At 41.7% G+C, this 12,697-nt stretch overlaps 2 protein-coding genes across 4 annotated transcripts in view; one reads left to right on the forward strand and one right to left on the reverse strand.

The window, feature by feature from the left end:
- veph1 (ventricular zone expressed PH domain-containing 1) overlaps positions 1 to 12,697 on the reverse strand; it is a 72,404-nt gene that overhangs the window by 37,630 nt on the left and 22,077 nt on the right. For all 3 annotated transcript variants that reach the window (XM_061073526.1, XM_061073527.1, XM_061073525.1), the window contains exons 4-5: positions 4,590 to 4,753; positions 3,344 to 3,553 (exon numbers count right to left, since the gene is read on the reverse strand). In XM_061073526.1, coding sequence (XP_060929509.1) covers positions 3,344 to 3,553; positions 4,590 to 4,753 — 374 coding nt within the window. The remainder of the gene's footprint in view (positions 1 to 3,343; positions 3,554 to 4,589; positions 4,754 to 12,697) is intronic.
- Positions 12,043 to 12,697, forward strand: part of ptx3a (pentraxin 3, long a) — a 6,187-nt gene continuing 5,532 nt past the window's right edge. Inside the window, exon 1 of the mRNA XM_061073716.1 lies at positions 12,043 to 12,187. Within this exon, the coding sequence (XP_060929699.1) occupies positions 12,043 to 12,187 (145 nt within the window). The remainder of the gene's footprint in view (positions 12,188 to 12,697) is intronic.

The raw sequence follows: 12,697 nt of genomic DNA on the forward strand, positions 1-12,697 counted from the left end.
GGATACATCTCGTGACCAACAGGTTGGCAACAACTGCTGCTATTTGTTTAGTAGTTATATTTTTATTTTGAGGCAAAAAACAATGGTGAAAAAATACAAAATACAACCAGCAATGCAGTCTAAAGCTCAAGACTTTGACTTACAGTCATTTTATGGAAACTATGATCAAAACCATATGATGTACAGAAATGCAACCCAAGTTACAAATACATTAGAGACTCAAAAATCACCACTAAGTAAAGCCTCAGAGATGGAGTTGAAATATAGTCTCTGAATCGAGTTGAACGTTGTTGATTCAACAGCTAATAAAAATACTTCACTCCATCAGTGGGAGTACTTGCTGTAGGTCGGCTGGATGTTACAGAAGTGTACAGGGGATCTTATTCACACAGAAGTTTAGTGAGAATTGTGATATATTTCAGTACAGAAACATAAAATAGATCAACTCTCTTCAGGAGGTAAAGGAAGCCAAAGAGAGAGTGTTGCAATCCTGCTAGAGGCAAGTAAAAAAGCATCTGTGTGTGTGTGTGTGTGTGTGTGTGTGTGTGTGTGTGTGTGTGTGTGTGTGTGTGTGTGTGTGTGTGTGTGTGTGTGTGTGTGTGTGTGTGTGTCTGTGTGTCTGTGTGTCTGTGTGTCTGTGTGTGGGTGTCGGGCACAAACACAAGCCCACGGGAGGCACTCTCCACTGCCATCACCAGGAGGCCTCTGCAGAGGCATTTCCCAGAACAACATGGGTTATTTATCAAATGGTTCCAATGTGAAGAAAGACAGGACACTACAGTCTTACCAATTGTGTGTGCGTACGTGTGTGAGAGAGTGTGTGTCTGTGTGTGTTTGTGTGCCGAGGCTGGGTTGGCAGGTTTTTCGACAAGAAGATTGAGGAGGAAGGGAACTTTGGGAGGAAAGGCTGCCCTGGAGAAAGAGAAAACTTTATTATGGGTTTCCAGATCCATGATTTGTGTGTGTGTGTGTGTCTATATATACATCTGTAGATATTTGTGTATGTGTGTGGGGGGCACTTCATCCACTGACAGTCATGATGTATTTTTCCCCATACGTTAAGTTCCCCAAATTATTGTTAAACTCCCTTAAATGGACCCAGAGGAAAAGAGAGTGGGAACTTTCGCCCTAGCCTGCTTTCACCTGCATCCCTCTGCACACAAACACACACACCCACACATACACACACCCACACCCACACACACACACACACACACACACCCGCACACACACACACACTAACACACACACACACACACACACACACACACACACACACACACACACACACACACACACACACACACACACACACGTCAGTGTAACTGTAATCTGTGACCTCATCCTTCCTGTGCTGTTACAGTGCTGCCTGGACAATCATGCATTCCATACTATTTACAGTGATGTACAGAATATTTAAACACTTCAAATCTTAACCAGCTGGTGGCATTAGGGTTGGATGCACTTTGTGAATGCCAGCCCACATTTTCATGAAAATAATTGAGATATTTCAGTCTCTGCTAAGGTGGTGGCCAACTGACCCACTTACACTGTAAAGAAGTTGAAAGAAGAAACATAGCCAGAGAGAGAGAGTTTCTATGTATGTGTGTGTTCCTGGAAAAACCTCAGCATCCATAACCCACACACGTCCCTGTCCACATGCAACAGCGATGGCAGCACTGCCACTTTGCAGTTTGCTCCAGTCGTTAAGCTAATGAACCTGCAATCAGCAGCTCAAGTGTTTCAGCAGAGGGCTCCTGTCACAGTCAGTAACACGCCTGACCCGGACAGAAGCTATTAGGAGAAAACGAGCAGCCAAGTCTGCAGGACAGCCAGGGGTTGGTCCAAATTAGCCTCGTGGGACACGATTAGCTTCATTAAAAACAAATTCAGATTTTCTAAACCTTTCACAAAGTGCGAGTATTAGAGCGAGTATTAGAGCCTGACTGACATGGATTTTTGGGGGCTGATATCTCAAGGTAAAAAATGCAAATACTCATATATTGGCAGAAATTAGTCCTAAGATGTGGTTATCAAGCCATTATGACACAAAAATCTAATTGGGACTTGATATTTTACAAGCGCATGAACTTTATTATGAATTACTGTGACTAAAAAAAAAAAACAAATACAACTCAATAAATGGGGCTTGAAATAAACAAAATAAACATAATTTTTACTTAAATCTTCTTTTCTACATAGTTTATTCTGTAAAAAGTAAAGGTTTCGGTGCATATCTGCAAACATAAACACTGATACTGTCTGTGAAAGGCTCATACCAGCTTATTTATATCCATCAACCAATGAAAAGATCAGGTTCCATTGTGGACAGTAGTGGTCATTTGAGCAGTATTCTGAGATATCATTTTCTGCATTAAAGAAAAGCAAATAAAAGCTTTTATCCACCTACCAACAGACATAGCACATAGATGAATAACACATGCACATGCCTTTTGAAAAATATTATCAAAAGAAACTAAGATGGTGCAAGCGAAGGTATTCTTAACATGCTTATCACACACAATTCATCCTACACAGCATAAATATACAGCTGATCTGAGGTTGTTAGTTTTTCCCCCTTTGTCAACACAAGAAGAGCAAAGCACATTTCTGAGGTTAATGATCCCTAAAATTGTGTTATGAATGCACCATTAGACTACAGCTAAACAACCGTGTCGTAAAATATTCCCACAAATTAGATCTTAGCTTTTTTCTCCCACCAGGCAGCAGTTTCTAATTCCCCTGAGGGCTCGGCATCTCCTTGTATCACTGAACACTGATGTAGACGTTAGACAGCAGTCAAAATTTCCGGATCTGCCCGGCCTGTCCGGTCTGAGAGAGAGAGAGAGTGTGTGTGTGCGTGTGTGTGTGTGTGTGTGTGTGTGTGTGTGTGTGTGTGTGTGTGTGTCCGTTTGTGTGTGTGTGTTTTATTCTTGGCTAGACAACAGAGAACGAGTCATGTGAAATCGTAGCCCATTTCTCCCTACTCATTAAAATAATCACTCCTGCCTGTTTCTGTGAGTGTGTGAATGCCGACTGTCAGGCAGACCTACATTCATAGCATTATTCCCATGCCTTTTTTACATAAATGGCAGCTTGTCTTTACCGAAACCAATGCACTGACAGTACATACATGTGCAGCAGAATCAACAGCCCTGTGTGCCACTAACCCTTTTTCTCTCAGACTCACATGAGGTCGCAGTGACGTTTGACCTTTGTATGCAATCATGCTACCTCCTATATACGCACACTGTCACTCTCTGTGGCAAACAACAGCTGCAAGGGAATCTAAACTTGTCAATCTGCATGTGTGGGTGTGTGTTTCCAGCGAGAGTGTTTGTACCTCACTGATGATGCCGACGGCGCCGTGGGTTTTGGCCACGTGACCCAGGAGAGCCGGGCACCGCTGTCCAACAGTCCTCAGCACGGGCAGGAAGCTGACCAGCGAAGAAGGGCTGGCCTGAGACACGTCTACCAGCACGCCCAGTAGCGACTCAGTCAGAGACTTGTCATCGAGGTAACCGACCAACAAAGGCACCTGAGGGCTTAACATCTGCATGGGGGGAAAAACAAATTAAATAAAGCATGATTTGTAGAAGATTGATTATAACATTGAGAAATTCTTTCAGTTTGTGCTTCGACACGACCAAACAGAGGCTGGATGTGAGTTTGCTGGAGTCTGGAGGTGAGGGGGGGGGGCGCCTAGTGACTAATCACAAACAAGAGCTCGCCCGTAGGACTGTCTGGAAAAAGTGAGTGAATGAGCAGTTCCCCCTCATTATCTGAACTGGTCACACTGGGCTGCATCCCACTAACTATGCCCATCAGTGCAGCCCTCCTGCTGCTCCTCTGAGTCACTGGTTCTGAATAATCATGATAATATCAAACAGCATCTCCTCCTCGGGGGAGGCAATGTTTGACCGCTGAAAAATGTGAGTTATGTAACATTGAGGATTCATTACAGATCACTGTCCTTTTTAATCTTTTCAATGACCCACCACTTCCAACGAACAACTGTTAGGACAGAGAGGGTCTGGTTACGGCTGCGATAAAAGCCGATACAATCACAACAGAAGTATTCTGTGAGTCTGTGTGTGGGGGGGGGGGGGGTGGCGATCAGAAGAACTCCAGATGGCTGGTGTTTCTTTTTCCCAGTGCTTGACATTAGAGGGTTTCACCACAATGCGCTGTGCTTGCTGGTATTTGGTTATTTCCCCTCATGTTGTAACATCAGTAGCTCTGTTCGAAAATATGAAGGATTAAGGGAATTCCTATTGAGAAATGCTTCACGTACACTGAGGCATTTTCTCACTTACAAAACGTTCCAGTGGATTTTTTTCGGTGTTGCCACAAGCTCAATACGGGAAATAATAAAGTTGAACGATAAAAGGTGTGATTAAGCTTTTAGTCATAAGCAAAAAAATGTTTATTGGTACCGTCATCTATGGCTTCCTGTAACAGTTATTTCAAAGTTGAAGAAAACATTACTATTTATACATATTTAATGCTTATTTTAAAATATAACACAATATAGTTGTTCGAGGGCATCTTTAAAGGGATAGTTCACTGCAAAACGCACAAACACTCACAAGTGGATGTTGCTCTGCGACCATCTGAATGAGTCTGATCAGGTGCTGTTGCTCTGGAGACTCCAGCTGCGTCATCATTGCAGTGAGGTCGCCGAGGTGACAGTGGATGGTATCTGGTTGTCGGGGGTAAACTGACGGCAACACCCGCAACAGCATGTGGTTACCTGCCACAAAGAGAGAGAGACAGAGAGAAAGAGAAAGCGCCATATTTACGCCAAATTCAAAACGGTACAAAGATGGTTCAAATACTGGAGTCTAACCTTTGGATATTGAGGAGTTGTCATGAAAAAAAGCAGTTAGACAAAGAAACTCTGATCTGTTGTAGTGGGAGCAAGATCACATTTTCTCATAAAAGGCAAAAAAAATGATAATTTATAGGTTTATTTCATTCCACTCAAGTAAGTACATCTATAGGTTAAACTGCTGCAGTTCGATAGTCCTGCAACAAATCCCGTCTACCTGGAGGTTACCATAATCAATTTGAAATGTGAAATATGGTGAAACCAGAGAACTTTGAGATAAACCAGAGCAGAATGTGTGACTGAACAGTTAGACCTTCAGGCTTTTCACCTCATCCATAACTCATACCTGTGGCTAAGCAAATGTTTTTAAATGGTTGTGAAGGTGTGTGTCACAAAAAAACTTTACTGGGTAGTTTGGATCATGATTTTACTTTTCACACTCTCTTCTAAACATGTTTGTCTTGACTTGTTTTATTTTTTAACATGTCAAACTGCTCATGTTTCTTGATTTTTTTTGTCTGTTGCCACATTCCCATATCCCTCTAATTAACTTGATACAAAGGGAAAATACGACCCAGATTGTATGAAAGTGTAGTTTTCCAATAGGTATTCTGTGGTGTCTCTGTAACGTAACTGCTATTCATTTCTCCCAAGAAAACAGGCACAGGATTCCCAGTCAAAATAAGACATGTGTGTAGATGACTAAAATGTCTCTGCGACCATCTATGTTTCAGACAAATGCCCTAATGATCAAATGAAAGTGGATTGAACGGTCGTTTCGTTATTGCCGAAGAGACCGATGAGATGTGCTACAACAGTTATCAGAAGTAAATTGCTGTTATAGTCAAATTCTAAGAACAATGTATCAACAAGTGGAAAATGTTAATTACAATGACTTAATGAACTGCACTTTTTAATCACCCCTTCTCATGCTGAATATAAAAGCAAAGTTGACTTTGCATTGTGCTGATATGTCAAACAGCAGCTAAAGAGAGTCTATTTATCTGTCTGATCTAAACCCTCATGTCATATTTCATCAAACCTACATGAATGATTTGACATAACAGGTGACTCAAAGCTATAAATCACCTTAACCACAGGTTGTGAGCTCAAAGATGAACAGACGGCTGGTTCCGATCAACAGAGAGGACTGACTGTGCTGTGCTGACGGCAGAGGAGAGAGTGCATATAAATATTTAGATACATAGTCACTGCATGGCTCTTCTTATGTATTCCCTTTAATCTTAGATTATACCGCACAACGTTTCTCGAGACCTATGAAGCAAATTCCCATTTAAAGAGACAGATATAGTTGTTGTACAGAAGGAGAGAGCTGGTAAGAACCATAAAGCTGCTGCTGTAGCATTTACACGTCTGTTCAGAGGAATGTTAAAAGGCAGGAGGAGACGAGAGTCTGCACACGAACCCACTGACAAGGATTTATAGAGCTTACCTGGTTTTAGGTGCCGCTATATTGTATCCTCAGGCAACACACACACGCACGCACGCAAACACACACACACACACACGCACGCAAACACACACACACCTCAACACACGAAAAGGATGTATGACGCACACAATTGGATGGAAAAAACTCTTTTGATCATTGATTGAATAAACTCATAAAAAATACAGCTTCTTCTGTGTGTGTGTGGGGGGGGGGCAGTGTCTGACCTTCATACCTTCATTCCAGTATACAACCCCACACCCTGCCGTATACAAATCTCCATTAAATATCATGTATTGACCTTTGATCACAAAGGCGACATTTTTGAAAGGTTGTTCAGACATTTTCGGCTTTCCAGCTAACTGGCTCGATTTGGGGTGTGTGGGTTTTTCCCGAATGTCACACTAGAATCTAAAGTATCATCATTTCTTTTAACCAATCCTCGGGAGACAGTTAACTGAGAATAAAAATCCCTTAGATTCCACTGTTGGCTATCTGACAGTCATATTCTTTCTTTTCCCTACTAATTAAAATGTGGAGTAAATAAATTCCATAAAGGCCCAAAGAGGACGATAAAAAAGTTAGATTCATATGAGAAATGATTGGGATAGATAGGGGCTGTGGTAAGAAAAAATTATTACAACCCATAAAACCAGAAACACTCCAACAGCACTGGGACCTGTGTATCTACATCTTTCTGAGATCTGGGTTAAAGTTGCACATGCATATTTCATTTTATGATAAATACAAATATTTTTGCCCCCCCAGAGGCTGCAAACTAAAGTGGATCAAGATACTTCTAACGTGAGATATGGGACGGCGCATAGAGTTCATTACTGAAGAACAAAAACAAGCTTTTACACAATCCCTTAAAGAAGCCAATTTCCTTTACAGTTTAAGGGCTATATTGAAATAAATTAATAAAGGAATCAACACAAAAAAAGCTGCTCTCAAACATGCACTGCACTCAAACTTTGCCGACATCGTTCGAAGGGGTCGTATGTCAGTTTTCTATTTTCATTGTGAATGAATCATTTTCTCAGTTGATCAAATTTCTGCACAAAGACAGGAACATTTCATTCATATTCAAAATACTTAACCTGCCAAAAGAAACTCTCAAAACACCGAACTCTTTTGTCACAGAGGTTGCAAAAATCTGCAGAGATCAGCACATATGATTTCCCGGACCAAGAGCTTTACGACTTAAACCTGTTTTCTGCGGCTTCCAGGGCTCGCTGCCTCGCTTTAGCTTTTATGTCCCTCAAGTCATATCAGGCAGCTTGAGTAACCATCAGGTGGGAGAGGGTGGGGAGCAACTGTCAGATCACAATGTAAGAGACAGGAGACAAAACTCAGATCTTTGGGATTCTGTACATTCTTGGTGCATTAGCAACACCCACCCCCCTGCAACACTGTAAAAATCCTTTAAAGAACTCCGGCCCATGACTGCCCGACTATTTGGACGGGATCCAGCTACCGGGACGACTTGCAAGGATTTTAAACACATGTACACATGACTCATATGTTTCTGGCAAAAGGATAGTTTATACAGGCTGTAAATCAGTCAACACCATAACAGCCAGCCAGATGTACAGCAGTACATTTCATGGATCTATCCACACACATACAGGAACAGTCAGATCTGCAAAGTTAAAATACACTGACCATTCACCTACATCCTTTCAGAGAAAATCAAATTCCAAAAGGACGCATGACACAGCCTCTTGCTAGCTGCTGATTCAGCAGAAACAAGGTGCGGCTGGAAGAGTGGTTGACTCACATGATATCAAATAGTCCCTCGGTGTAAAGAGATCATTGTCATATTTAAACAATAAAGGAGGTAATTTGTCTTGTTATTGCAATAGCGACCTCTGGCCAGGATTTTCCAAACTGATGGCGCCATTGTTTAAGTTATGCTTCGACCTCTTGGTAAAGTTTAGGGAAGGTCACTTCATACTTGAAACCAAAACCAAATACTTGAAGTTGTCTTTAAGAACACAGCAGGAGATTGTGCGGGTCAGAGGCGTTCACAACAACAGGAACATGTCTGGAACATTCAGGTGAGAGCATCTGGGTAGATTAGCAGGAGGCAGGACATAACGTGTAAAGTCTGATGTGGAAATCGGGTTTTGGTTTCCAGCACGTCGACACTAGCGTCAGCCGTAACCGTCAAAACCTCTTGAATTTTGTTGTCTTTCCAAATTTACATTATCGTTGGCGTCCTCTATGTGTTGGTCACCTCTTTTTAATAGATATCTTTATTCTTTTGGGTTTTTTTCTGTTTTGCATCCGTCGCAAACTGTGGATTTTCTGGATATCTTCCTGCTATATTCTCACATCGGCCCATTCGGACATTTTCCTTTAATGTCAGGAGCAACTGACTCGGACATTTTCGTTCTCGCATACTACCTCTCCGGAAGATTTCGTCTAATTTGCAGACTTCTGTACATGTCTGAAAGCAGCTTTAGTTTAACCACCCACTGTGAAAAAGCATCGGTTTTGCTCATTAACCTGCTGCTCAGCATACAGTCAAATTCAACTCTAGATAACTAGTGTAACAGGATAATTTGAACATAGAAATATCCTAATTAAAACCGGCACAATGACATTTTGTCCTGTAGCGCTATAATTGTAAAATGTGAAAAGAGTAAGTAATAGCATTAATGTAACATCCCCACTCTCCTGACATCTCTTCTGTTATCAGTCATCAGTCAGTTTCTCCATTTCTCTCTCTTTTTATCTTTTTGCAGGTTTACAGACTTTGTTGCACAGTTCTCTCTGTGGTGCTCATAACAATACAGATACTGATCACCAGGTGCCCTCATGTACAGCTGATCCCGTACATTGAGGTTCGAGGTCCTGCAAGTGAACCAGAAGCTCACATTTCATCTTGTGATACATTTATTCAAGAAAACGTACACGATGTTCAGCACATGAAGGCAGACGTGCTGTACTACATTGTACATGCACACACACTGAAGTGATTCCTTTACTGGTCCGTCAGGAGAACTTGATGATGTGTCTCGAGCTGGATCACTGCCATTCTCAGGTGGCAGCCACAAGTAAAACATTTACACAACTCTCACACACACCGAACACGCACACGCACACGCACACACATTCACACACACACTTGTTGTGCCCTTTTCAATTTCCTTTTCTTTCTTTCTTTGTTTTTAAAAGTGTATTTGTAGGCCTTCGCTCACTGTTTTAGTGAATTTCAGATTTTTAATTATTTTCAGCTAAATTTAACGTTTCTTTGACAGCTAAAAAAATTGATGTTTTTGTTTACTACTTTTTCACAAAAGCAGCTTTAAGGCTAGTTTGTCATTCCCCTCACAAACATAATTATTTTGGTCACTGAGTCATACAGAGTCAATTATTGCCTTCCCATATTTTCCATCAAATTTTCAAGAACAATGGCTCAGTCGCTATTTGATCTGCAGATGTTAATGTGCTCTCAATCTAAAGATTATAACCAATGCTTTTCTTCAGGTTTTCGTTGCCTGTCCTTTCATCTTGAGTTATGAGCCATTTGCCCCACATCTCTGTTCCATGTTTTCATAGATGTTAAAACTATGTTCTCAGCAGTGAATGGTTGGCAATGTGCTTTTACACACTCACAGGGAGAAGTGAGTCAAATACACACTGTGACCATGTGAAATATAAAATAACTTTATACAATGTTTAAGCACAGTTTCAAACTGCCCTCTGTGGCTGAAGGTTTCGGGTTTGTTGTCCCTGTAACCACTGGCAACAGTGATGTCACAGAGGACTTACAAGCCCAACAGTACACATCTACACCACAAGTTCTAACTAAAATAAAGGCGTTAAAAATAACTGAGGACAAAAAATGTGGAGCAAGGATACACAAGTATTATGACTTTAACTGCATTGTCAGTTTATATTTGTTATGTAGTTTCTACAAGAACAAGTTAAAAGGAGTACTACTACTTTAAACTGTATAATTGTGCTTATTAATACATTTCATTTATTTAGCTTAAACATATACCGTACATACAGTTCTGATTTGAACTTTTTTTACAAACCATTGTAAATTAAGACTTTTAGCAGCTGTTTTGTCATTTCCGAGGAGCTTCTGCAGAACCACAACCCGCCAATCACTCGTCAATCAAATATCTCAATCAAAATCAAATATCTGTTATTACTTTTTTGTTGAAGGCACAGATGCACACACGCACACCCCCCCCCACCCCCCCAACACACACATACACACACACACACAGTGAGGTTGACAAATAAATAAATAAACAGCGAAGCAGGAGAACAATACTGCCATTTAGTAGACTCTGACGTCTGGGTTGCATTGAAACTTCCCTCAGCAGATACACGCACGCACACGTGCACACACACACACACACACACACACACACACACACACACACACACACACACACACACACACACACACACACACACACACACACACACACACACACACACACACACACACACACACACACACACACACACACAGACTCGGTCTCTGCATGGGGCAAAATTAGGAGAGTTTGTGTTCTGTGCTTCCTCCCCCTCCCATTACCTCCTTCCCCTCCTCCCTCACTCGCTCTGTGAGTTGCAGGAGCTGCAGTTATATCTGATTACGACATACAGGCCACCTCCAACGACGCATTACTCATCGCCTCGCTCGCAGCACGCAGATGGAGCTCTGCCTTTGTATTGCTGTACTTGGAGCAGTGTTTTTTCACAAGGACGGAAATTTTGAGAAATTTCTTAATTTTCCCAAAAGATATTCCCCATGTGTATACATTTGTGAAATAACTGTGTTGAGGGAGATTTTTAGGCTGAATTTAACAACTGGTTTCCGGTAAAAACCCTCACTTATAGATTTATCTTCAATAAAGTGGCTACGATAATCTGACAAAACATTTAATAACCTGTCTGATCATCTGACCCCCTCATGCCCTTTGAAACTTGTTCCCAGATCACAGCAATTATTGTGGTTATCACCATCCATAGAAATTAAACTACACAAATAGAACCTCAGCTGTAATAAAATGGAGTTATCCTTTAAGTACATGTATGCAGGGATGTGGATTAAGTTTAGGAGGTTAAGACATTTTGAATAAAGACAGTGATATCAATGGAAAGTTAGTCCTGTTTAGTGTGTATATAGTTACACACATGTTTGTGTTAGTGTGTGTGTGTGTGTGTGTGTGTGTGTGTTTGAATGTGTGTGTGTGTGTGTGTGTGAGTGTGTGTGTGTGTATGTGTGTGTGTGTGTGTGTGTAGCCCCTATTTGGAGCATACTCAGCACTGCCGGGCTTCCTGCCAAAGGATTGCTCAGCATTTAACTGGAAAAATGAAAAAGAAAGAAAGTGAGAGAGGGAGAGAAAGTGTGTGTGTGTGAGAGAGAGTTGGGGAGAAAGAGAGAGAGAGAGAAAGAGAGCAAGGGATAAGTGGGATGTCACCGGGGAGGAGGGACAAATACTGTACGAGAGAGTGAGGGTTGAAAAGGAGGGTGGTGGACCTGCAGAGCTGGACAAAGTGAAACAGACTGAGGGAAGCAACAGAGACAAAAACACACACATTGGAAACCTGACTGCAACTTCCTATCACAACACACACACACACACACACACACACACACACACACACACAAACTCACACACACGCACATAGAGAAAGCAGTTTAGGCTGAGGAGCAACCTAAAACTCAACAAACACACACACATTTACCTCTCTCTAACACACACACATAGTCAGCAGCAGCAGCAGCATGTTTTGGTGGAGGCTCTTCCAGGCAGCGTGTGTGCTGTCAGTGTGTGTTTGTCAACTTGCGTTTGAGGATGATATGCAGGTGAACTACTCTGACACCTACTACAATGAAATCCTAGGAGTAGACAGAACACAGGAGATAGAACGTAAGTATCAAACTTTGTGTGTGTGTGTGTGTGTGTACTTATTAGGCTTTATCTGATTTAGATCCATAGATGGCGATGGCCGCAATTTAATTAAATCCTGGTGTGTGTCTGTGCGTTATCAGTTTATCATATGATTCACTGATGCTTTTGTGCGAGACGTGAGGGGTGAATCAGGACATCGGAGAGGAACACATGTAAACCTTTTTTACACATGCATGAACACATGTGATCTATTTACAGCTGGAATGCAGTTATAATGTATCCAAAGACACGTTGAAAGGTTAGCGGGTGGGGTCGGTGTCGGGTTATTGACAGTTAATTGATTGTGCTGCTCTTCTTCTGTGAGATATTCAAGGATGATACATGTCTGGTGTGTTCCTGTGCTCAACAAGCAGCTTCACATAGACAACAATAAACCACAGTGCAGTCTGTTGGCAGAGAGAGTTTGTGCGTGAGATAAGCAGCGTCAAAGAAAGTGCTGAGCCAGAAAAGCAGAGGGACGATTCATAT

Source organism: Limanda limanda, chromosome 6 (genome assembly GCF_963576545.1).
Source record: "Limanda limanda chromosome 6, fLimLim1.1, whole genome shotgun sequence".
In the NCBI taxonomy this organism is placed as follows: Eukaryota; Metazoa; Chordata; class Actinopteri; order Pleuronectiformes; family Pleuronectidae; genus Limanda; species Limanda limanda.